This window comes from Amblyomma americanum, chromosome 11 (assembly GCF_052857255.1).
Source record: "Amblyomma americanum isolate KBUSLIRL-KWMA chromosome 11, ASM5285725v1, whole genome shotgun sequence".
NCBI lineage: Eukaryota > Metazoa > Arthropoda > Arachnida > Ixodida > Ixodidae > Amblyomma > Amblyomma americanum.
In genome coordinates, this window is record NC_135507.1 from 55333288 (window position 1) to 55360363 (window position 27076).

The following is a 27076-nucleotide window of genomic DNA, read 5'->3' on the forward strand; positions in this document are numbered from 1 at the left end:
TTCAAAAGCTGCGTGAAACTTACGCACGCAGAAGTTTTCATTTGTTCGTACCAAAATTTGGAACACCAAGAAAGATGCATGACCGCTTGTGTTAGCTGCCCTGCGTGTTTTTCATGCCGGGTCGGTATTCTAGGTCAAAACTCCAAATCTTCAGGGAGGCGAAACGAGAAAGACTCCCATGCGTTAAATATACCCAGGTGGTCGAAATTATTCAGGAGGCCTTCACTAAGGCACCTCTACCTTTCTTCTGTCTCTTCCTCTTTTATCCCTTCCCTTAAAGCGCGGTTCAGGTGCCCACCGTGGTAGGTGCGACAGTTACGACGTCATTTGCTTTCCTCAAAAACAAATTTTCATTTTCGATACCTAAAGCCTGCTTCACATAGCGCGATTGTCAACGCAGCGCAGTGTATATGAGCCGTTTTGCGACACCAATTCGCGTAGCTGTCGTCGCAGACCCACTGCGACTGGCTTCCAAGAAGTTCGGCGCATTGCCGCACAGTCGGTGCGATCATTCTGAATACCCCAGTCGTCAGATTGGGTGCCTTGAGGCGCCCTACGGCCAACTTGGTTCCGACGGTGTGCCGCCTGGCAGGAAACGAAGCTGTGGAAGCCGGGTTTTTGGAAAATAAAAGTGCGTGATAGCTGAATTTAAACAATCCTGCAAATTTAGACAACAAATTACACGTAGTTTGGTGGTTTAGTATTGCTAAGTACGAAACATTGTGGGAAGCATTGGGAACATTAGCATACGGAACATTGGGAAAGCATGGTTCTTTGCAGGTGGGCCCCACCGTCACGTACCTGAAAGCACGTTTGAGGTTTCCACTGACCTATGGAGCCAGTTATGCGCGTCTTGAGCTTTTTCACCATCTTGCCAATTTACCATTTATAAAATACCGCGTTTACGCAGCAATGTCTACGCCAACCCGCATGGTCCATGTGCTGTGTTCCTGCTACAACACTGTCCACGCTATCGCATGCCGCGCACATATGTCACTATCGCAACATTAGCTTGACATTAGAATTGACGAAGATTATGATGTGAAATGCTCAGCCCGAGACTGTGCTGCAAGGCTCTCTCTCCCTCTGTCTCTGTTTGCGTGCGTGTGTGTGCGTGTGTGTGCGTGCACGCATCCGCGCGTGCGCGTGTGTGTGCGCGTGCGTGCGGACATGCGTGCGTGTGTGCGCTTGTGTGTGTGTTGATCACATGCGTGTGTTATCGCGCCTCAACTTTTTATTTAGGCGCGATCGGGTGCGGTGATAGTACGGTGCTTTCGTGCACTGCACCAGCTGCGCCGATCTTTTCGCGCCCTTGAGAGTTCGAATCGCAGTGGGGCAATGTTTATTTCATTTATTTATGGTTTGCCCAAGGTCAAGCTTTACACAATACCGGTCAGCCAGTTTGACGTCGTGAACTAGTGATTTCGCACTCAAATTCCGTTATCTGACGAGGGTCATCAAGAGCAAAATCTTCGTTGTCCTAAGGGCCGTAGGTCGCGAGGAGCTCTTTTCGATGACACAGCTTGCCGGCGCAGTTTTCATGCTTGTCGGTCTTTATTCGTAAAGACCTGCAGCAGGCGCTCACGCAACCCGAACTGCTTCAACCGAAATCGCCACAGGCCATGGTATATCCGCCGCGGCGACTGACTGGATAGGGCGCTCGTCTACAGAGCCGGAGAACACGAATTCGAACCACCGCGGCAGCTGCGTTCCGATGGAGGTGAAACGCGAAAGGCGCCCGTGTGCTGTGCGATGCTAATGCTCCTTAAAGATCCCCAGGTGGTCGAAATTATTCCGGAGCCTTCCATTACGGCACCTGTTTATTCCTTTCTTCTCTTTATCCCTCCTTTATCCCTTTCCTTAAGGCACGGCTGGTTGCCCACCAAAATATGACGTCGTTGCTGCGTCATTTCCATTCTTCAAAAGCAATTTTAAATTTTCAATGGCATACGCCGCAGCCGTTTGTCGTGTCGGCCCATTCAAAAGCGGTGTCTGGCACACTGCCGATCCTCGGCCTCTGTGCTGCCATTGCTGAGGGGCTGTTCACGAGTACCACAACTGCCTTTACCGACGAATGGCTCCGCTAGGGTATAGTCCCAACGCGCCACGAGCGCTGCGCGGTCAGCTGCCGCATCCGTTAGCATATAACTATTCCCGGTCGCCTTTCCCGCGTACTTTCTTATATACAGCGGTCTGAAGCGAAGATGGCCTAGACATCGTAGGGAAAACCAGAAGCGGCAACATTTTGGGAGTGGCTGTTCCACTGCAACCAGAAGAAATTAATGCCGATTAGCTGAGCTAATCCAGGATATACAAAGCGAAAGATGGCGTTCCCTCTGTTCATTGGCGTTGACAAGGCTCTAGACGGCGATGGCTCTGAGCAAACTAAGGGCGCATAACTGGCTCCCTGAATATACGGACGCCTCATTATTGCTTTGATACATGTGGCGGTGGTGAGAGAGAGATGTGTCCTGAATGCATTAACGCTCACAGCGTTGTGGCTGACATGCGGCACTGCAGCAATAGCTGGGCCGCAGCGTTCGTTTGGTGATCAATCTCTCGCGATCGACCATCAACTGCATGCACCTCCCAGGGTGGCAGGGACGGCGCGCTGCCTATCCAGTGTGCGGAAAGCAGTCAGAGCAGACTTTTGCAGTTGGACACCAACGCCAAGTACAAGAAAGCGAGATTGAGGTCTCCACTGAACCACGGAGCTGGTTGTGCGCCTTTCCTTTCGCGAAAATGAACGGCCTTTGCAAAGTTAATGCCAATAAACTCTATGAACGCCGTCAGCTCAGTTGTTTTTTGGTTTTTGAGGAAAGGAAATGGCACAGTAACCGTCTTACATATCTCGGTAAACACCTGAACCGCGAATTACAGGAAGGGATAAAGGAGGGAGAGCAAGAAGAAAGAAAAACTGAAATAGAAAGTCAGATTTTGACGAAAAGCGCGGCGCTGCGCAGCGGCCGTACACCTGTGGCTCGGTGCTACTAGTGGCGCATGAGCAGTAGTGTCTAGGTAGCGAGATAATTATAATTATTTTTGGGGGAAAGGAGATGGCGCAGTATGTCTCATATCGGCGGACACCTGAACCGCGCCGGAAGGGAAGGGATATAGGAGGGACTGAAAGAAGGAAGAAAGAGGTGCCGTAGTGGAGGGCTGTGGATTAATTTCGACCACCTGGGGTTCTGTAACGTGCACCGATATCGCACAGCACATGGGTGCCTTAGCGTTTTGCCTCCATAAAAACGCAGCCGCCGCGGTCGGATTCGATTGCCCCCCCAAATGACTTATATATATAATCTGGCGTTATCAACAGGTTGCTTTCCCAAATTAATGCAGATCTCCAGAGTGATTGTACTTTTCAAGAGTGGCGATAAAAACGATATGTCCAACTATCGACCGATTTCTATTCTGCCGATTTTTTCTAAGGGCCTAGAAAGAGTAATTCATAAAAGACTCATGAACTTTTGCAATAAACTTAACCTCATTAATCCGTCACAGCATGGTTTCCGCCCAAACAGGTCTACTGAAACAGCCTTACTAATGCAAAAAGAGATAATCCTGGAGGCACTTGAAAATAGGGAGATGTGCATAGGTGTTTTTGTGGATTTCTCGAAGGCTTTTGATCGTCTAAACCATCAAATACTACTCAACAAGCTAGAAAAATATGGAATCCGTGGTACTGCAGCTTGTCTACTAAAGTCCTACCTACAGCATCGATATCAATGTGTAACAATAGATCAGCATGTTTCAACTCTTCAACCTATAACCACTGGAGTTCCACAAGGAAGCATTTTAGGACCGCTACTGTTTATTGTATACATAAACGACATAACAAATATCAGTAACCTTCCAAAATATGTTCTGTATGCAGACGATACCAGTCTCTTATTTAGTGGCAATAATATTCCATTGCTCATTTCAAACACAAACAGTGTGTTAGAAAAGTTGAAATCGTGGAGCGCAGCAAATTCCTTGATAATAAATAGTAAAAAAACAAAAGCGGTACTTTTTCATTAGCGGCAGAGTGCCGTTACATCAGATCTTAGGCTAAAAATAGACAACTCTATTATAGAGGTGGTTGACACAGTAAAAACACTAGGAATTTTCTTTAACAAGAACATGAGCTGGGACCCTCACATTAGCTTCTCTTTAACCAATTTATCAAAGTGCGTCCGAATTCTCGCGAAATTTCGCTCCTATCTACCCGTATCGATTAAATTAATAATATACAACACATTATTCATGTCGTATGTTAACTACTGTTTCCTTGTCTGAGGCTCTACTACTCAATCTAACCTGCACAAGATATACATGCTGCAAAAGAAAGCAGTACGTTATATAGCAAATGTTGACTACCTCGCACATACCGAAGAACTGTTTAAGAGATTCAAAATCTTACCCGCTCATAAGCTATGCGAATTTTTCTTAGCCATAAGATATAAAAAATCCATTTCTCACGGTGACAATTTCTTGACAACATTGTCATCCCTCGAAACAAACTCAACGCCATACTCGTTTCGAAAACACGAACGTTGGACCATTCCCTTTTGCCGTACAGAACATGGTCGACAGATGATGCGTCATGCAGTTCCAAGGTTACTAAACAAATTCATCTTTGAACGTTTTTCTCTTGAAACATCTAGTACACAAACTCTAAGAAATCATTTTTTGTAAACCACTGTATTCCCTTTGTGTGAAAAGTGTGACACGAATGACTTTTGCATCTATGTTAACACCAATGTATTGCGTATTAATGAACATGTACCAAGAGTTTATATCGATTGTTCTGAAATTCCTGTATTATATTCTGTTAGGTAGCGTGTGTGGATTTTGTACTTTAAAAAAAAAAATTTTTTGCCCTTGCTGTACGCCATGTAGGGGGGCTCGGGCTCCCGCAAGCGAAAATCGTTCGCTTTTTGCCTGAGCCTGCCCACATCATAATGATGTAAATAAAACTGACTTGACTTGACTTGACTTGACCCGGGAACTAGGGAGCGAGAGAGAGAGTGAAATATCCGCGGCAAGGCGCGCGTTGTGACGTCACGTGCCTCCTCGGAGCACAGCCACAGTCGCATGTTCGCGGCAAGTAAATCTTTCGCTTGAAGATTTATTTGGGAGAAGGAAATGGCGCAGTATCGGTCACGTCTTGACGGACACCTGAATCGCGCCTTGAGGGGAGAGATAGAGGAACAGAGAGAATGAAGGAAGAAAGAGGTGCCGCAGTGGACAGCTCCGGATTAATTTCGAATAATGAACCGGCTTGGCAATCGCCAAGTAGCAGCCGTACGAGTAGCGCAATAGTCTCCCTCGCTATGTGGGTCTGCTCTGTCCGAGCAAGTCTGGCATGACCGTTGTAACGGCTGCAGACACCGGTGCCGAGTACTCTGTTCCAAGTAGGCCATTCGCTACAACTCGAAAATGGTAACGCCTTGTACGGGCCCTCAGATTTCGGCTGACGTTGGTCACTCGATCACTCCGACTTGCACAAGCAGGTCTAAGGTAACGGTTCGAGAAGAGACGTGCCAGGGAACACTCGCAGTACTCGACCAGTGTTCCCCCGACGTCAACCTTGGCATAGATTTCTTAACAGAAAATGTCGCAGTTATTGATTCTCAGTCCTTGTCAGTAACCTCCCCGCGAGACGAGGAAGGCGTCGTTCAGCCGTTCGCCTCATCAAGCCTGTCACTTTGTGGCCTTGCATCCTTTGTGGTATTTCTCCAGAACCATATAACAGTGACTATACGTCTCTTCGAAACTTGTCTTATAATGGTTTGCACAGGTAGAATATTCCGTAATATCACGCGAAATTTTGCCTCTGAGATGACAGCCGCTACAGTGGATCAGCGATATACGTTCCAGGTGACGAAAATATCATCGCTGACATGACATCTGCTTTTCCTGCTCCAAGTTATTCCGTATCGTTAGAATCCGGCACTTTGTTGTCAGGTAATAACCGAATTCTATTATCGAATACATTTATCGGTCTAAATCGTAGTCAATGATTTCTGCTCCCAGTTCCAAGTCATATTATATCAACTTAAAAGTAAAGTTACACAGCGCTAAAAAATACACGCGCAAATAGACAGTAGACAGGACGGCCGCTAAACTCCAATCGACGGAGATTAGATTAGTTGCTGAAAGACAGGAGTTACGTGTTATCGTCGCCGAATGATAGCACCAACTGTAGCATTTGCAACTAACGTGTTGAAATGGCCGCATTTTAACCAGTTGATCACTCGCAAGTGCCGGCGGATCTTATGAATCCGTCGACAGTCCCGCATTCGTTAAACGAAGCAGGAGAATTCAAGCACGTAGGCAGAAAAAAGCATGAGCGTTCGCAAACTCTGCTATAAGCCAGTCTGTTCGGAGGTTACTTTTCTCCGTGCTTGACGAAACCTATGAAACGCAGGGCCGCTGGTTCGTAGTTCACTACAGAGCCCTGGTCACATTGGCGACGGTCGGTGTAGCAAATAGCATTGGACTCCCACAGAGCCAGTTTGTATCGGTTTTTGAATACTCCTTTTCACGCGAAGATTATTGTCACTTAGATGTTAGCGAGAATGTACTCGAGGTATACATTTTACACGGTACGCTTTCAACTAAATATGGCCGATTGTTTCCACGTAACTTTTCTCAAAGCGAATCTAGACGGCACGTGTGCGGAAGAGTATGTTACTAAAGACTAAAATAACGTGCAGATGCCGTTCCTGCTCATATTGCGGACGATCCTGCGCTGGAACGCGACGAAGAATTCCGGCATGCTCCTGACAGCGACGTTGCAGGCCTGTCTGGAGCTGAAGCGTCCGTAGCTGCCCCCGTGTTGTCGGTGTCCCGACGGCGACTGTGAGCAGACCGTGAGGCAGGCCCTTCGGAAAAATGTCCGGAGCATGGAGGTCTTCTCCCCCGACTTTAGCGCCGATGTCGACCAAGTGCGGTACGCTTCAAGGGTGGCGCGGAGCCCCAAGGCGAAGCTCAAGGCGTCCACCACGTCCGACGCGTGCTTGGCGTCACCCGCCTGCTTGTGGCACTCGGTCGCCGTCTCCAATAGCGAGGTGACGGCGCGCTCTTCCTCTTCAGTCCTCGTCTTGGACGAGAGGAAGGCGTGCACTATTCTGGTGGCCATGAAGAAGCCCAGAGAGGCGTAGTTGAAGAACTTGTCCGCCTCCCCGTACACCATGGGCGGGAGCAGGAAGTAGGGGGACAGGCACATCTCTTGGCTCACGTCGGCGAGCAGCTTGCCATCCACGCAAGTGTAGAGCAGTTTTTCGGGCACCAGAAAGTGCGCATGCCACATGCTCTCCTGGTACAGATTAGGCGTGGCTGGAAACGCTTTGTAGGTGCTCTCCAGACGGCTCATGTTGAGGTACGGTCCCGAGAAGACGCTTTTGTAAGAGTACGAGCGCAGGCTCTGGCTGACCAGAATCCGCGCCGAGGCCTCGACACGCCGGTTGAGAGACACCCGCTTGACGAGCTGAAGCGTGACCAGGGTCATCATCTCCCTGATGGCGATCACGGTGCGCTGCGGAGCCAGCGTAGATATTTCGAAAGAGCGCCGAGCAGCGGACAGTTCCTTTGCGTTGAGCCGCAGCAGACACGTCTCACTCGCGACATCCGGCCGGCCGTCTACCTTCACGTTGAGGTCGTACACGGCTGAGACGGCATTCACGACGTGCGCGAACAGGTACACCGAGCGGGCCGTGTCGTCAGCGAGGGCGAACAGCTGCAGGCTTGTCTTCAGCAGCTTGGGAGCGTCCAAGGCCACCATCGAGTCATTGGTGACGTTCAAGCGAGCGTGTCTCTCCACGGCTTGCAGCCAGATCTCAGTGTCGCCGAGTCCGAGGTGGGGCAGGGCAGTCTTGGCGTCACCGAGGAGCCTGGACTCGTTGCGGTCGCGGCTGCTGTATGCTTCCAGGATCTTCCGGTGGAGTTCCTGCGTTCGGTTCGTGATTCCTTGTGGATCGCCTTCCAGAGAACGGTTCACCAGGACGACCACCGTCTCAAGCAGTGTGGACAACCTCGACGGACTGATCAGCTTGTCGTCTTCGAGCGGAGACACGACGAAGCTGTACATCAGCTCGTTCATGACCACCCTGATGACCACTGAGACGGCGAATCGTGCGCTCATGGCGACCAGCACGTCGACCAGTTCGTGGGGACTTCTCTTGGCGATGGGCGTATTCCAGCGGAGGCCGGTGGTCTCCGAGAAGCGCTCGACGAAATAGGCAATGTCATGGCGACTCTCCATGTCCTGCGAGCGAGAGAGTTTCAGAGTGAGGAGTTGCACTGCGAACGCGTTTGGTCTGCAACTGCCGTGAGAGCGGCATGAAACCAGTATGCTCGGAACAGCACGTATAGGGCGCAGTGCTGCCTTATAGATTGTAGAAATAGTAAGTTCTGTGTAGACCATAAGAATGCTCTGCATAGTATTAGTCAGAAAGCACTAAAACCCTCACATAAGCCAAGAATCTTGTCACCGTACGTACGTATAGGTGCCCGCAAAATTTTTTGGAACACGATAATTTCAATTAAGTATAATTACTGGGCAGCCTAAGAATATGCAGCCATGAATTTACGGGTGTGCATTGATGTTCCCAGCGTGATCTGCACAACGCATTCCTTATTTCCTGGCTGCGCTTCTAGTCAGCAAGGAAATTGACGTTATTCTTAATTTCGGCGTTCCGAAAACTTTTGTGGGCATATGCCCGTTCGTTTGATCTTGTGCCGTTGCCTAGAAAGAGGAGTTACTAGCCAAGCTTCGGTAAGTTCGGAGGAGCGTCACGCCAGCTGCGCGCGAGATGTTTTTCGGGAAGAGGAATATTGGTCGCACAATCACTAGGGTGGCTTTGCGCCGCCGCGGTGGCTGAGTGGTTATGGCGCTCGGCTGCTGGCCCGAAAGACGCGGGTTCGACCTCGGCCGCGGCGGTCCAATTTTAATGGAGGCGAAATTCTAGATGCCCGTGTACTGTGCGATGTCAGTGCACGTTAAAGAACCACAGGTGGACGAAATTTCCGGAGCCCTTCACTAGGGCGTCACTCACAACCTGAGCCGCCAAAGCACGTGAAACCCCCTAAACCGAACTATAGCTTACCATGTAGCAGGAGCGGTAGTAAGTGGCCAGCTTCTCAAACGTCGCGTAGGCCTTTGTGCACCCCCGTGGGTAGGAGGTGAGGGCGTCGCGCAGGGCACGGTGCCCCTCGGCCGTCAGCGCCGCTTAGAAGGACGGCGCGGCGCCCCATCGGCCGCACACGTGCTCGTAGAAGTCGTCGCACGGCGACAACCGTGGCTCGGACACCCTGTCCAGGAACGCCTTGGCCTCCTGCGCTTCGATGAGACGCCCCTTATGACTAAGAAATCGACGGAAGTGCAAAAGATTCACGGGGACACCTAAACAGAAAAGAGTAAAAAGCGGGCATGTTCTCCTTTAGCGCACTGCCGTTTACACACTCTGCAAAGAAAGAAGTAAAAGGGGAGAATGATGTCCTCTAGCACACTGCCTTTTTATAAAAGGGAGCTTACCCACATTTTACTCCCAAACCGGCATATTCTTGTTCAGAGTTCACAATATGTGTCGACAGTGTGATAGCGCTAGAGTTTGCTGATGCTTTCACCGAAGGTGACTTCATTTCCGACCTGGCGATGTCATGTCCGGTCAGATGAGGTTACCACGCACTCGGGGGAATGGAAATTATCCAATGTGGTCACGTCACGTCGTTCCAGCCAATCGGCGAATTCTCTGACCAACGACACATTTTTCCCCCAGTCAGGCTTCTAATAATCTCGAATTATTAGCCCAAGTACTGGCATGCGGAGGCAATCACCGTCTCAGCCGCGCCCACAGCAGGGCAAAGGACTCTAACCATGACCTCAAATTCCGCCTGATTACGGCCTCTGCAGGACAAAGGCATTTCCCGTATCTCTCCAAATAACCCTGTCCTGTTCGAGCTGCGGCCACCCTATCCCCGCAAACTTCTTAATATCAACCGCCCACCTAACTTTCTGCCACCCAAATTAACCAACACTAAACGAACGTACGATGGGGATAGACGCATAGTTTCACAGGAAAGGTAATCATAGAAGAGGCAAACCGCGCCCTGCAAGCTGTCTCATTTGCGTGTCTTAACAAATAAAGATAAAAGTAGAAACGTCGAACGTGGCATCAACCACAAGAATATGCATGTGTTATGCAAAACGGGCGCAGTGTCTCAGGCTTCCGTTTACTTGCCTTCTGGTTTATGTAGGCCACACGGTACCTTGTAATAACAAGGTCAACGAGAACATGAGAAGTCTTCGGAATCGAATTCCGAGAAACGTCGACCAGAACGCTGCGAATATTGTGATAGCGATTGCTTACCGCTTGTCGGGTTGACAAAGTTCGTCGGCTATGCAAAAGACCAAACGGCACGGGACATCCTTGAAGCCTCCAAGATATCCGAACACAGTCCGTACAAGTGTGTCAGCGGGATTTCGTTTCATGTATTCTATAAGGAGTTCAAATTTCTCGGTTGCACGAGATGATTGTGTTGGCGCTATGAACGGTGACGAGTATTTACTGCGCATGCGCACCGTTGGTCGCAAAAAGGTCTAAACACGAAGAGGGAAGGCACAAGTGCTTGTAGTGTCTTCTTGTGGTGTCTTCCCTCTTGTCTTTGTGTTTCGACCTTTTCACGCTTTTCTCCATCATGATCTTTCACCAACTAGCCCAAACGACAGTCTGAACATTTTAGCGCTGGCAGACGACAGACGAAGGGAAGACGAGACACACAGTGCTACCGCTCTTTGACGGTAGGATGACAGCACTGTTCCAGAAATCTCGTATCGACAGTCTACGCTCGTCCCACATACGTTTAGTGTCTACATCATCTCGCGTGCAGCTTTTGTTTCAAATAACGAATATTATCGTAGCCCTGAACGAGCCGTAATAGGGAAAGCTCACCTCGCAGGCTAGGCATTTGCGCGGAGGCGCACTGATGACGTCAGGCTCAGCGAATAGCCAGGCACCAAGAGAGGCGAGCGCTCTGATGAACACCAGGGCGACAGCCTGGTTGAGCGCCAGGCTCAGGGGTAGCACGTCGTTCGGCTGTCGGTGCTTGGGCTTCTGGTCCCCGCTGAGGATCTCTCCCGAGAAGCTTCAGTGCACAGCCGGTGGAAAGAAAATGTGTTCATGGAAGAACGCCTTCATGACCACGACGACGATTACATCACTGATGTAGCACGCTGCACTCAAACCGGCTCCCTGCCCTTACTTTCGCGTTTCGATGGAGGCGAAACGCTAAGGCGCCCGTGTGCTGTGCGTTGTCAGTGCACGTTAAAGATCACCAGGTGGTCGAAATTATTCCGGAGCCGTCCACTTCTTCTTCTTCTTCTTCACCCCAGGTATATGGCACATACCCACGCGGGGGGATTGGCCAAGGTGTAGTTGAATAAGCAAAGAAGTTTCCATGCAAGATGATGACAAAAATGTAGCACCAATCGTGAATTTTGAAAAATCAATGAATAAAAACAAGAGAACAATATTGACAGTTAAATAACAGACAGCATTTTGGTGAAAAAGAAGAGCTCGTAGAACTTTAAAAGAATTAGCACATCAAACTACTAGTTACGGCACCTCTTTCTTCCTTTTTCTTTCACTCCTTCCTTTATCCCTTTTCTTACAGCGTGGTTCAGGTGTCCGCCGAAATGTGAGACAGATACTGTGTAATTTCCTTTCCCCCAGAACCCATTTATTATTATTACAGTCCCCACATCATCATCATCTCCTGCCCAAATTCATCAACTAGGCCTTTCCTACATGCCCCGCCGCGGTGGCTCAGTGGTTAGGGCGCTCGACTACTGATCCGGAGTTCCCGGGTTCGAACCCGACCGCGGCGGCTGCGTTTTTATGGAGGAAAAACGCCAAGGCGCCCGTGTGCTGTGCGATGTCAGTGCACGTTAAAGATCCCTAGGTGGTCGAAATTATTCCGGAGCCCTCCACTACGGCACCTATTCTCCCATTCTTTCACTCCCTCCTTTATCGCTTCCCTTACAGCGCGGTTCAGGTGTCCAAAGATATATGAGACAGATACTGCGCCATTTCCTTTAAACAAAAACCAATTATTATTATTATTATTATTATTATTATTATTCCTACATTAGGCGTCTCCTACATATCTCCAATTAACATGTGCTGTGCCAGGTATCGCTGCTCTGGCTCCGTAAGCTTACTAGTCTCATCCGTCCAAATTATTCTTTACCACTATCACTTTGCTGCCCTTGTCTCACCTTGGAACGCACTCCATCCATTGTCCATCAGCGGCCATCGGTTCTCTGGCGTCTGGATTACAAGTCTATACTATGGCCATTTCTTGTTTTTTTTTAAATCTTAGCTGGATATCACAAAGTCTTGTATGTTCTCCTACCTATTCTGCGCTCTTCCTATCTCTTAACGTTATACCTACCATTCTTCTTCGCATAGCTCATTGCGCCGTCCTAAATTTAAATACAAGCTTTTATTTTCCCCTCGAAGTTTTTGCCTCTTACGAGTGGACTGGAAAAATACAACAGCTTTATGCTTATACTAGCAGACTGCTAGTCATGGCCTCTTGTTTAAATACACCCTTTTCAGTACCTATACAGCGCCTTAATTTGGAGATTGTTGTGAGCAGATATGGGTATAAACAAAAAAGTACACCATTCGAAAACCGCAAAAACACCATCAATTCATATGGTTTTAAGATTTACACAGCTGCAAAATACAGCGAGAAAACCAAAAATTGTAGATAACAGCTGTGTCAGCAACTAGGCCATCTAGAATTCAGACTAAACTTAGCACTACTATGACAAAAGTATCCCCGATAAAAAGGAATAACCTTGCAGGTGCTGCGGAAACAATATCAGCATGCAGGCAAGTTATTCCTCTCTTTTATGGCGCAGGGAAAATGCCTAAAGTTCACCTTCACAACACTGCTTTTGGAAAGGAGGTCAAAGCGCAGTTTCCACTGGAGACATAGCAAGACGTCGGCTGCACAACCTTACCACATATTGAGTCCCCCGAGTACGGCGCCATTCCCTCCTGTCGTATTTCCTACGCATCTTATAATCCTGACGCTAAAAAACAACTTGTCACTATCCACAGCAAATCATTTTCAACGATTCTTCACAATATGTTCTGCGAAGATTCTTTGTCACTCTCCTAGACCAAAGCTATTGCACACGCATCTTAAACTCTATCAGAAAGACGTGTTTTACCCCACCTTCTACCCGGAAAAATGCCCGAGCTGCCAACAGCGACACCGACCAACACTCTACCATTCGTTTTTGGCCTGCGCGACATCACTCATAACCCTCCCCATCGCTCCTCTTGGGAAGATGCCCTGTCCAGCACGGAGCTGACGCACCAGTGCCGGCTCATCGAGCACGCCGAGAAGATAGCGCAGGCCAGCGGGGCTATGGAGTGAGAGCCCTCCTTTTAATGACTGCTCTGACCAGCACGAACCCGCAAAACCAGAGACATCTGCTCTAGCGGGCCTGCGGGATCGCGCCCGCACATGGAGCCCTGGACCGATTGCTCAACTCAAGTTTTTCCTCATCTTCCTCCTAGACATAAGGAAATTAAATATTTTTTCTTTTGATAGGCTAACAACAACAACAAATATTGTTTTGCATGACACGCCATGGCAAACACGCATAGTGCGTAAGGGTAGAAAAGGGCTAACTGGCATAGAAAGGACACACGCAAACACACACGACGTTCCCTTACGATGAAATACCAACTAGCCCCCATAGTAGCTCTTGTGACGTATCCTACGCCCATGAAGTTTTCCCTTCGGGAACTCACGGGCTCAGTTCACCCTCCGACAGGACGTCCAAGTCTTGCTTCATACATTCCTGGTGTGTGCCGGATCCCTGGAGGTATCACCGTGGGGATTAGGCTTTCCACTGTTCAGCACAGGTAGCCCCGAAACAATGGCGACCGATGGCGTTCCATTGCGCTTTCAGCTGCGCAAACCATAAAAGGAAAGACGCTGAGTAATGATGATTGTGGCTTAGCGCGTGACACTTCTTTCTTCTTATGGTCCTTATGGCCACATGCGAGAACGATTCCCGTATCACAAGGCGAGATATGCGAAGGGAAAGAGAGAAAGTGAAAGCAGCTTATAAAAAAAAGATTGCACTCAGCGTGCTAAATCCGCTGCCATGTAACTCGGCGCTTTGCACGGGGTTTACAGACAGAAAAGCGGTTTTAGAGGAGCACCGGAAATAGCCTTAAAAGGTTTTTGTAAAACATGCTGTCAGATAATATTCATCAAACAATAGTTAAAGTAATGTACCAAATACTGAATGAGAAATAAAGATTAATCGGAACATGCACTTGCAGCCTCCGGTTGAACTCGGTGCCAGATTAAATCACGATCTCACAATACGTCCTTGCTTCGCACGCACTAGCATCTTTCGCTGTTGCTTTTTTCCTGATGTGATGCAGCTGTGGAATCAACTGCCTCTTTATGTTGTACGTAGGAGCCGATAGCAGCCTTTTAAGCAAGTTTTGACAAATATTTTAATCAACGCTACCCTGTTGTTGCCTGCGTGCCGTATTCTAATATATGTGTTCATTTCTTTCTGAGTTTTGCATAATTATTTCGAGCGTAACACCATTTGAATGTTGCACTTGGATTGCTTTAACTCGAAGTGCTCGTCGTTATTTCTAGTGTTTGAAGTTTTGATATGTATCAGTGTTTTGTTCGAATCATTTGTATTCCCTCAATCTCGTGGCGCTGAAATGAAGGTTAACAGCATGAATAAATAAATAAATAAATAATAGATTACAAAGTAGGATTCAAAATTAGAGATCTCCCCTGGTGGCCGAGATTATTCCGGAGCCCTCCACTACAGCACCTCTTTCTTCCATTCTTCTTTCACTCTCTCCTTTAACCCTTCCCTTACGGCGACTGACTGATGTTTCTGAGATGAAGAAGGAAAAGGAAAGAGCCCGGGCCTGCCTACTGGCTCAAGCCGAGCCACGCTCGCTGCCACGTGCTGAAAGTAGGATAGGAGCAAAGGATAGGTTAGGAAAGGAAGTAAAGGAAAGTATAGGAGAGCAAAGAGCGAAAGAAAAGACGCGCCGCGCTAATATGCCCGCGCTGATCCCGGAGGCAGTGGAATACCGGACCGACCCGTGCCAGAGTGCTTCAAGCCAAGCACACCGCCATTATCCAAAAATAAGTTCAATATCTTAGGTCCAAGGACCCGCTGCAGATATTAAATCAGGTACCAGGTGTGAAGTTTTGATACGTATTAGTGTTAGAAAAAATAATTGGTTTTTTGGGGAAAGGAAATGGCGCAGTATCTGTCTCATATATCGTTGGACACCTGAACCGCGCCGTAAGGGAAGGGACAAGGGAAGGAGTGAAAGAAGAAGGGAAGAAGGAGGTGCCGTAGTGGAGGGCTCCGGAATAATTTCGACCACCTGGGGATCTTTAACGTGCACTGACCTGGCACAGCACACGGGCGCCTTAGCGTTTTTCCCCCATAAAAACGCAGCCGTCGCGTTCGGGTTCGAACCCGGGAACTCCGGATCAGTAGTCGAGCGCCCTAACCACTGAGCCACCGCGGCGGGTTCGTACGTATTAGTGTTTTGTTAGAATAATTTGTATTCCCTCACTCTCGTGGCCCTGAAATGAGGATTAACACTACGAATAAATAAATAAATAATAGACGCATGATCAGTACCTTACGGCGCGGTTCAGGTGTCCAATGATATATGAGATAGATACTGCGCCCCCCCCCCCCCCCTAAAAAAACAGTTATAAATATGCAAGGCCCCGCAGACTCGGAAACGAAATGTCACTGCTGGAGAGTGTAGTACACTGCCTATTCTATTTACTCTGCAGATTTTATTTCTGGGAAAGGCAAAAAAAGAGCAGAATTCTTTGGTTAGCCGTGACTGGACTGCTCTGTTTAGAATGCCACTCAGCAGGAAAATGATACCGCATCGCGTTAACGACTACTTGGTCCGATTTCTAAAACATGCGCTGAAGTAACTACAACAGCGCCCCGCTTGGTGGCGGGCCGTGATTATTAATACTTGTACCTGGGAACCTGAACAGATGGCTCTACTATCCCACGCAATATGATGTTTGCTGTAACTTTGCCGGGAATGTGTTTAACGGTGCAGCCAACTTTCCTACCGTTGTCTAATGTGGTAAGTCACAAGGAAAAGCGAACTTGTTGGTGGTTTGAATGAGACTGAGAGAAGACAAACCACTCGCGAAATGCGTGGCCTCTTACGATGTACCAGGCTGCGTTTGACGTGGGGGCTTCGCCGTGAGTCAACACCGCACGCTGAATGTTGAGGTTGACCTCACGTCTCCAACTGTAAAGCGAAAGCGTTACTACTCCCGTCCGTAGCTTGTTCGGTGTCTGTTTCATATAGACTGAACCCAGGAGAAATAGCAGAAGCGATAAACGCCAATTTTCAATTTTTCGGGAGCGTCGAGAGCGAAGGAAAGGCGCATAACTAGCCCCCGGTACAGTGGACACCTCAGTTGTGCTTTAAGCTAAGTGGCGGTAGTGACAACTATGCGCTGCAAGCATTGGCATAGGCAACTCTACGGCAGAAACGCTGCTTTGAATGTATACGCCACCCGCCGCGGTGGTTTAGCTGTAAAGGCACCCGTCTGCTGTCCCGGTGGAGCCGGGTTTGAACCCGACCAGGGCGAGCATTGCGACGGAGGCGAAACACAAAAGGCGCCTGTATAAAGTGCACTGAAATATCACAATACAAGGCCGCCTTTGCGTTTCGCCCCCATCGAAATAATAATAATAATAATAATAATAATAATAATAATAATAATAATAATAATAATAATAATAATAATAATAATAATAATAATAATAATATTTGGACGGCGGCGGAAAAAAATTTGATATAATAATTGGTCTTTGGGGAAAGGAAATGGACTCGCCGCGTTGGCTCATTGGTTAGAGCGCTCGACTACTGATCCGGAGCACCCGGGTTCGAACCCGACCGCGGAGGCTGCGTTTCTATGGAGGCGAAACGCTAAGGCGCCCGTCTGCTGTGCGATGTGAGTGCTCGCTAAAGATCCCCAGGTGGTTGAAATTATACCGGAGCCCTCAACTACGGGACCTCTCTCTTCCTTTCTTCTTTCACTCCCTCCTTTATCCCTTCCCTTACGGCACGGTTCAGGTGTCCAACGATATATGAGACAGATACTGCGCCATTTCCTTCCCCCAAAACCAATTATTATTATTATTATTATTATTATTATTATTAGGAAATGACACAGTATGTGCCCCATAGGCAGATACTGTGCCATTTCCTTTCCCCAAAACCAATTATTATTATTATTAAAGGAAATGGCGCAGTGACTGTCCCTGATATCGTTGGACACCTCAACCGTGCCGTAAAGGCAGGTATAAAAGAGGGAGTGAAAGAAGAAAGGAAAAAAGAGGTGCCAGAATGAAGGATCCCGGAACAATTTCGCCCACCTGGGGATATTTACCGTGCACTGACATCGTACAGCACACGGGCGTCTTAGCTTTCTCCCTCCATAAAAACGCAGCCGCCGCGGTCGGGTTCGAACCTGGGAACTTCAGATGAGCAGCCGAGCGCGCTAACCACTGAGCCACGGGGCGGGTAAAAAAAGAGCCCCAGGTGGTCTAAATTTCCGGAGTCCACTGCGGCGTTCTGTGCGCGTTTTAATTCCTCCAACATGAACTAATCACGCGCACAATTTCGACACATTTCTTATTGTGTAAATAGTTTGTACATATGACTTCTCCCCCTATCCTCTCTTCCTGTCCCCTCACCTCTTTCACTTCATTTCTTCATTCTGCCTGCTATCCTTTATTTCCGCTGCCCCAGCTCAGGTGCTTCAGTATCGATGGCAGATGCCGGGGCTAGCAAAAATCTTTTCCTTCCTTTTTGCTATTATTTTAATAAAAACTACTAGCACCACCACCACCACTGCGGCGTCCCTCATAGCCCGAGTCACTTCGGGACGTTAAACCCCAGTAAGCTAACCAAACCTTAAAAGCATGCATGCGCTAACAGCGAGTCGATATCTTCTTTGTGAAGCTTTGGCCGTCGCTAGTTGGATGATGCTAAATTTAGGTATTTTGGGAAACCAGGTGGTTAATAAAAAACGGACGTTGCGGCGTACTAGGTTAAGTTTAAGAAATACAATATTTCTTCGGAGAAAATGATATAAACTCCTTAAAGCGCTCCGCTTAGCATATCGGGAAATTGCGGATTATATCGCCCCACAGAATAGGGGTGAGCTTGAAACGAAATAATGAAGGGCATAGCACATTCCTGGAATGCGCTTAGTTGACGCTGTTCGCGGGCTGTCAGAGCCTTTCAGCCAAGGCACATTTGCTTGCTGGATTTCGCTGCTTCGTTACAAAAATGGTCTATAGACAGTCTTCTATAGACTTCTTGTAGACTCTCTATATATACATCTTGTCTTCCTTAGATATTTTATGTCTATTCGAAGTCTTTAGACGGTCTATAGAAAAAAGTCTACTAAATGTGTATGGCCATAAATCTATAGATTGTATATAGGATTTGTATTGCCTAGGCAATGTTCTCCTGGGTTTGTCTGTAGAGAATTTATTGACTTTATAGACAGAAGTCTATAGACAACCTAAAAAAAAATTTTGCAAGGGCTGGACGTCCTGCCGGCACCTTGGTCCTATTTAGTTTGTTATTTCAGCTTGGCAGCTTCCTCGGTCTCCTTGGCTCCCGTAGGAACTGCAAAAGTCGGCTGGTCCGCCGGTTCTCTGTTAACTGGAGAATTATGTTCGCTGCCCTCGTCCCATCTGCGCTTTACGTGGGCGCGTTCTGGCTGCTTAATAACGGGATAGTGTTAAACGCCCGTTCCCCTGAAAATCCGGTGTAGGCGTTGTCGGAATCGGCGTTGTGAGCGAAAAATGGAGACGGCCATTCAGGCCTTAGCAAATCAATTCGCCAACCTCACTACCCGTCTAGACGAATTTGCTCGCCAAATTGACGACTGATTTTGGAGCAAGAGTCTCGCCACGCGACAGGCTGTGCTGCCGTGTGGCCTAAAAAGAAAGCCCGGCTCCGCACCGTCTCCAACTCCTACACTGCAAACGAAAGCTTCAGTGATGGCGAGACCACGCACTAGCCTAACCATCTGGCAGTGGAACTGTCGAGGCTTTGGTTCCAAGCGGGGGCTGCTTCACCAGTTCCTAGCTCGGGCAGACGGCCCCGACGTGCTCGCGCTGCAAGAGCCCTCCAATCCTCTCACCCTACCCAGCTACGTGCCCATCAACCCCTTTTCTCCTGCTCCCCCTAGGGTTGCATTTCTTGTACGCCGTGCGCTCACTACTATCTCCCACCTCTTAGACGTCCCCGAAATAGATCATCTCCTCATCGAACTCGTGCCGCAGGGAACTCGTGCCGTGCCCATAGATATTTTATGTCTATTCAGTCTTTAGACTGTCTATAGAAAAGTTTAGTAAATGTGCATGGCCATAAATCTATAGATTTTATATAGGATTTGTATTGCCTAGAAAATGTTCTGGGTTTGTCTGTAGAGAATTTATTGATTTTACAAACAGAAGTCTATAGAAAGTCTAAAAATTTTTTTATAAGGGCTGGACGTCTTGCCGGCATCTTGGCCGTATTTAGTTCCTGTTTTTCCAGCTTGTCAGCTTCCTCTGTCTCCTTGGCTCCCGTAGGAAGCTGGTTCTCTGCTAATTGGAGGATTCCATTTGCTGGCTTTTTTCTCATTTGCGCTATACGTGGGCGCGTTCTGCCGCTTAATAACGCGATAGGGTTAAAGGCCCGCTCCCCTAAAAATCCGGTGTTGGCGTTGCCCGCACCGGCGTTATGAGCGAAAAATGACGGGAATGGATAAGGCAAATGGTCTTCAGAGAGAAACCTAGGAGGCAGGTGGGCCACCTAGCTAACGTGACCTTGCGGCGTCATCGCAACCTGCCCACCGGCAAATGATCAAGCTGCCCACAGTGGCAGGTGGCAGTTAAATTTAATGATTGATCGCTCGGTAAGAGCAACCACGGACGCGCAAGGCCCACAGTTGGAAGCACCTGCCATCCCAGGGCAGTGGCATATCGCTGAAGCGCGCGGCCACGACCTCAACCGGTTGTTCCTGCTTATGCAACACATGGCACCGTCTTCCCTCAGCCGCCGGCCACCCCTACACTGCCACTGACTACACTGCCACCCCTACACTGCCACTGCCGAATAAATACCAGGGCCCCCATGGCGTAGTTCAGCAGACATCTCCAGTTAATTATCTCGTCGAGCCCCTCACGCCATCGCCTGATCATCGCCGCCGCGGCCGTGATAATTGTCCACTTCGGCCTCCTGGCCAGTGCCAGTGCCAGTGCCGACCAGTGCCAGTGCCTGGCCAGTGCCGACGAAAGAGACAAAGCAGACGGAAGACGAAACTGACAGAGTACAGTTTGGCGCTCACGAACGCTAGACTACTGAGCTGCGATGTGCTAACAAAGATTGTTGCCGTCCACATTTCTTGTTTTATTTGCATCTTTACACTATATAGATACCCATATTATATACTGCATATATTAAAACTGTACATCTGGAGCGTTAACCAACTTTTGTCTCGTGTTTCCGTCTCCGCTGGAATGTTGTGTACTATATTCGATATTGCCAAATCATGCCGAGTTACGATTCGTCCTTTTTTCGATGCATTGCAACAGCGAACGTTGTTTCATACATTTAAAGCAGGCTTACGCAAAAGTACCTTTGGATTAATTCATGGTTGTGTCCAACCAGTCGGTAAGATATTCCATAACCATTTCGTCACTTCGCAGTTCACTTCTGCAGATAGCCACTTCAAGCAACCTTCAAACATTCCGCCACATTTCCAAAAATATATCTAATAGGGACCCATAACAGATATTCTACGGGGTGAGATTCCTCAAACTTTTCAACGATTACCTTAATAAAAACCTTGCATGATCATGGTATGTTTGCTGATGCAAGCTGTACTACTCCGGTATCGAGAAATTCTTTTGTTAGCTTGTCGCGTTATCTGTGGTATAAGAAATCATCATGAAGTCCTTTATTCGATGTAGGGTATATTCAGCGCTCGGCGCTAGTTCCCGCTCCTTAATGAACGTGACGAGTTGCAGTGAATTTTTCAACAAAAATAAATACTGATGATGGTGACTGTCAGCGCCAAAACCCTGAGCATCATTACGGACGGAATGGTGTTCGTACCATCATGCTAGTCGGTATTGTTTTACAGTCCGCCTTTTTCATGTTCCTGTGCTGCCACCTCGCGTACAGCGCTGGAAGCTCATTGGAAGGGTACTGTGCGCCCAACCCGGCCGGAGTGAGTGCCGCTGCAAAGTACGTTTTGTAGGAATCTGTCAGCGATGGCGTGTCCTGGGCAGCACCTTTTGCCTGGTGGATTTCTAGGATTGACTGGTGGCGGTGTGTGAAGTCCGAGGCAGGCTGCTGAGCCCACCGAAGAGCAAATTCCTCAGCATCTCCGATCATGCGGCATGCGATGCGATCGCCAGCTGAGCAAGGGCCGCCGCTTCAGAGATGTAGGCTACATTCGGAACATAATGTTCAATGAAATATCCCCGATCAGTGAGAATGGCATTTTCCACTGTATATGCCTGCCATCCATAAAAGGTGGACACTACATCGTGCACGCCGTAGCACAGAAAACGACTGGGGACAACAGTCTTCACAATCCCGCCGCGGTGGCTGATTGGTTATGGCGCTCGGCTGCTGGCCCGAAAGACGCGGGTTCGATCCCGGCCGCGGCGGCAGAATTTCGATGGAGGCAAAATTCTTGAGGCCCGTGTACTGTGCGATGTCAGTGCACGTTAAAGAACCCCAGTTGGTCGAAATTTCCAGAGCCCTTCATTACGGCGTCCCTCTTAGCCTGAGTCGCTTTGGGACGTTAAACCCCACTAAACCAAACCAAACCAAGTTTTCACAAGCAATGGTTGTGCTCAAGCGCTTCCGAATAGCTACACGAGCGATAAAAGCACAAGCGTACTCGCAACATGGCAGCTCTGCTGGCATTTTACTTTATTTTCCCACAGCACACCGCTGCATAGGTTAAACAAGCATGCGCGTCCTTAAAGACGTACGCGAGAAGCACACATTGAGCCATTCCGACGAAACCACGCAGACCTTTTCATCATGGATATGATGCGAACACACGCATAACACACCTTCCGCTTCTTCTGCCTCTTAATACATGGCACGTACCCACATGGGGATATTGGCCAAGATGTAGTGGCATAAACAAGGAAATTTCCTTAGGAGATTACGACAAAATTGTAGCACCATGCGTGAATGCTCTCGTAGCTTCTTTTTCGTTGTCCGCTCCACCGCGCGTTGAAAGCGGCTCACAGCACTTACCCATTTGAGCTTCTTGCTTGGGAAAGCAAAAAGCGTCGGCACGAAGTCTGGGAGCCGCGGTGACATTCGAGGCCTTCCTGCCCATCAATAAAACATTTCGTGATGGACTGCACACGCATTTAACCGCAGTACCTAGCCCGCACCTGTCACAAAGTGATTCCCGCACAGTCTTGACGGTGCCCAATAGCGGCCACGATCGTCGAGCCGGCGAACGGCTTTTATCCACGCTTCGCATCGAAGGCGGTCCCGGGAAGCGTTCGGAAAGCGAAAAAATCCGAGTTCGCTTCCCTTTACATATTTGGCAATGCAGCTGTATGCAACACATGTCGTAGGCATTGCCAAATGCGTCGCACTGAACGCCTGACGGCTGCAGCCACGCACCCCACGTAGGAAGCCGGATTGTCTACACTTCCATGGCCGGTCTCGAGTGGCGCGTGACCCTTCCAATATGTTTCGCGACACCGTCGCCAGGGGATGGGCGCATGCGCAGTCGCGTCGTGAAAAAAAGGCGGATTCGGCATGGTTTAATCCTTCAGGTGAGTAGAACCACAACCCGGTTAAAAATAATTCGATTCACATGTGAAATAATTTAAACATTCTCCCATACTTAAACGCTCCGCTACTGATCGCACACTTTTGGCAGCTCCTCGAAACCTGTCCGCGCCACTCACGCTTGACGTCCGTGAGAAGTTATCGCTCGGAAAGTTCACGAAAATTTCATTTCGTGTGCATCTTTATTTCCTTTGTGTGCCTTTTGTTCAGTGCTTTTGGCAATCTAAAAGTGCTGAAACCGAAACGCATATTCTCTTATCGCATTAATATCGTGGCAAGATCAGTCTGATTTCTGAGTGAAAGAGGTGTGTTGTCTTCACTGCAATTTCTAGAATCGCCTAACTGCCAGCCTCACCGGAGCAACACTCCTAAAAGCTGAATACAGTCTCTCAACCAGTGAATTTTGCCATGCAACTCGCGTCTTGTGCTCGGCAGCAAAATTTTCCATTAAATAAACTTTCTTTTCATTCGTGGTGAACCACCTAGCTTCACTACATGCATTGTAGGCGCTCAGGTTCATCGATTTGAAAGAATGCAGGTTTCAGATAATGAATGCAACCTTCGCATGATAAGCTAAGGATTATTTCACTCACTTATCGGTTGAGGATTTCCGCTATAAGTATATTGCTCCTTAATTCAAATGGTATTAAACAGCAATTCCACATGTCTAAACAACTGAAAGTTATTGTGAGGATGTCAAAGGCAGACACAATGTTTTACACTGTCAATATGAGGCCAGGGTGACGAAGAATTTTGCAGTCAAATCTACGAAGCTTCGGCCTCTCATTGATAAGGGCACTCGAGTGCTGCGTCAGAGTACGCGGGATCAATCCAGTCGGCTGAGGCAGCGTTTCGATGGAGCCGAATCTCGACAGGCACTCGTGTGCCGTGCGGTGTCAGTGCACGGTAAAGACCCACAGGTGGGCTAAACTCTTCCGGAGCTCTCCACTATAGCAACACAGTATTTCTTGTTTCACAACCATTATTCTCCTTTCCCATACGGTGCATTGGGCTGTCCACCGAGATGAGGTTATTACTACACCATTTCCTTTCCTCAAACAGCCTATTTTTCAAAGGCCAATTTTCATTGTACAGCTCACGGTTGTTTTTTTGTTGTTCGTCGACAGGATAAAGTGAAATGAAGAGTAAAAATATTGTCTCCGCTTCGCCTAAATCTGAAATTCTAGTTTGACATTGATTAAAACTTCGATGCAACGCCACCAGTACACCATCAGCTTTGAAAGCAAGCAAAGGTTCCACTTTTAGACGTTGAATTTGTTGAGGAGAGGCCTCTACTGGACTACTGATTTTTTGTGCGCTGAATGGATTAGCTAGCGGTATTAATCAAGTAAGCACCGGCTCTTTTTGCGGTCTCTTGACTGCGCATCAGATTCGGCTATTGTTTTTGCATAATCACGAGCTTATTATCTCGTATTGATGTCCGCAACCAGCTGGATTTGGAACTAGATGTCTCAGCCAGATGTATTATGTGCTCTATGTACCTTTTGTTTGTACACATTGATTGCTGGTCTGGCGGTTAAAGCTCCCTTTTAAAGCGAAAGCTTTACTGGCTGCGAACTTCCGATTTCGCCGCGGCGGTGCTCCGAGGAGGCAGGTGACTACACAACGCCTGCTTCGCCGCGGATATTTCTCTCTCTCTCTCGCTCCCCCTTCTCTACTGCGCATGCGCCACTAGTAGCACCGAGCCACAGGTGTTCCGCCGCTGCGCAGCGCCGCGCCTTTCCTCAAAATCCAACTTTAAATTTTCAGTTCTATCTTTCTTCTTTCCCTCCCTCTTTATCCCTTCGTTTACGGCGCGGTTCAGGTGTCCACCTAGATATGTGAGACGGTTACTGTGCCATTTCCTTTCCTCAAAAACAAAACCAAACAAAACAAGTAAGCCGACGGCGTTCATAGAGTTCACTGGCGTTGACAACTTTGCAAAGGCCGTTCATTTTCGCGAAAAGAAAGGCGCACAACCGACCCCTGGGTCAGTGGAGACCTCAATCTCGTTTTTATGTAGGTGGCGTTGGTCCAACTGCAAAAGTGTGCTTTGACTGCGTTCTGCACTCTGGATAGGCAGCGCGCCCTCCCTGCCACCCAAGGAGGTGGCATGCAGTCAAAGGTTGATCGCGAGGGATTGATCACCAAATCAACGCTGCGGCCAAGCTATTGCTGCCGTGCCGCATATCAGCGACAACGCTGTCAGCACTAATGCATTCAGGCCACATCTCGCTCTCACCACGGCCGCATGTAACAAAGCACGAATGAGGCGTCCGCATATCCTGGGAGCCTGCTATGCGTCCTTTCTTTGCTCAAAGCCATCGTCATCTACAACATTGTTAACGTGAACGCCAATGAACACTGTGAACGCCGTCGTCTTCCACATTGTGTATCCGCTAATCCACATTTCATTTTTTTTTGTATTCCTTAAGCGTATGTATATATCGCTAACAAGCCTATTTCCATAAAATTCTTTATTTTTGTGAAGTCTTCCGAAACTTGGAATCACTTATGTTCACTTTGCAAATATGGCGCGTTAGTGTTGAAGTGCCCGTGCGGTCGGTTGAGGATTCCTTGGCGCACCATAAGCAGATATTGGCACGCTTTTCACGTGAAACCACATCCTGCTGTATTACACGTTATCGCACAGAATAGCCCGCCGCGTTAGCTCAGTGGGTAAAGTGCTCGGCTACTGATCCTCAAAAACAAATTATTATTATTATTATCCTCCTGAACGAACATACTGATTTGTGAAGAAGTAGATTGTACAGCTCCCGACTGAAGGGACTCCGGTTCACTTCCGCTTCACAACACTTTGAATCAAACGGTTCACTTTTTAGGCGACGCTGATTTCGCTGCGTCTGCACGAATGACCTTGAAGAGGAAGAGCGGGGCTGCGCAAGTAACCACGTGACGCACCACGTGACTCGCCGCAGCTGCAGTCGCGCGCTCCGCCGTCGTCGCGGCGGCTGCGCGCTGCCTATCCAGTGTCTCGCTATGGACGAAGCAGGTCAGCCGGAGCCGGCGTCCTCGAGAGTGCGTACTCGCAGACGTCTGGCCGAGTCTGATCAGCCGGTCGACATAGCCAACCGCGCGAGGCATTTAGCAATGGATTGCGAGCATAAATGCGCTAAACGGCCAGCAGAAAGCAAGGGAGAGTGGAAGCTTCGCCTGGCTCGACGCCGACCGAAAGATGCCGGATGTAGAAATCGACGAGCCTTGTTAGCAGTCGAGGCGGAGACTGGCACGCCGCTGGAATTGAGTTTTCGCAGCGCGGAATGCACGACAACCCACGTGGTCCGTCGTTCTGTCAGACTGTGCTTCGGCCACGAAAATCTCTGGAAGGGACTTCACGTGTAATCTTTGCTTTCGCTTGCATAACTAGGGTTAGCTGAGCTAAGCCGCAGCCATTTTTTTGTTTGTTTGCAGCAAACCTGCTTTTATACGTCACGGCGCCTATTCCACAAATTTGGATTTCCCAGTCGCGCGGATGCGGGGTTTTCCTCCGAACCGCTATTGCTTTAAGAGGTGGTGGTGAAAAACTTTATTTACCGGAGGCCAAAAATGAAAAGATTTATGATGCTGCCGCTCCGTGGGTGGCCCCTGGCGGCCGCTCGTGCCTCCATATCATGCTTGGCGGCGACGTCCGCTGCCCACGTCGTAAGCTGGAGTTGAATATACGGCTCCGAGCTGGCCAAAGATGCCTCCCACAGCCACGGACTGTTTAGGTGCCAGGAGGCGGGGGCCGAAAGTGCCGGACATAAATAAAGAATGTGAGCATAATCTGCTCGGGGTGGATGCAGAGCGCGCATTCCGGTGAGAAGGCACCGGGGTGAATAAGGGCGAGGCGGGCAGGAGAGAGGAAAATGTGGCCGCCTGTAAATGGTGCCACCTGCTCTGCTGAAGCTTAGAGAGGGACTTGTGAGGGGGAGTGAATTATAGGCGGGAGAAGCGGCGTTGAAGGATGATGTCATGGAATGTGAGGAATAGGTTAGCGCCTTGATGTCTTCTCAAATCAAGTATTGACAAAGGTCATATTCCATGGCAGTTGACAGGCGTAAATGTATTTAATTAGTTTTCGTTTTGCTGCTTTATTACTAGTAGTAACAAGCTGCTCCGTT

General features: G+C 48.6%; 2 protein-coding genes across 2 annotated transcripts in view; both read right to left on the reverse strand.

The window, feature by feature from the left end:
• Positions 1-5909: 5909 nt before the first annotated feature.
• On the reverse strand, positions 5910-9298 carry LOC144110187 (uncharacterized). The gene is made up of 2 exons (XM_077643022.1): positions 9096-9298; positions 5910-8254 (listed from the first exon to the last, which is right to left on the reverse strand). The coding sequence occupies exons 1-2, from the start codon at positions 9096-9098 to the stop codon at positions 6689-6691; spliced, it is 1569 nt and encodes a 522-aa protein (XP_077499148.1). The 5' UTR covers positions 9099-9298; the 3' UTR covers positions 5910-6688.
• The window catches only part of LOC144109637 (uncharacterized), a 41860-nt gene continuing 24002 nt past the window's right edge, over positions 9219-27076 (reverse strand). The window contains exons 2-4 of the mRNA XM_077642454.1: positions 13821-13981; positions 10941-11133; positions 9219-9323 (exon numbers count right to left, since the gene is read on the reverse strand). Coding sequence (XP_077498580.1) covers positions 9219-9323; positions 10941-11133; positions 13821-13864 — 342 coding nt within the window. The 5' untranslated portion in view covers positions 13865-13981. The remainder of the gene's footprint in view (positions 9324-10940; positions 11134-13820; positions 13982-27076) is intronic.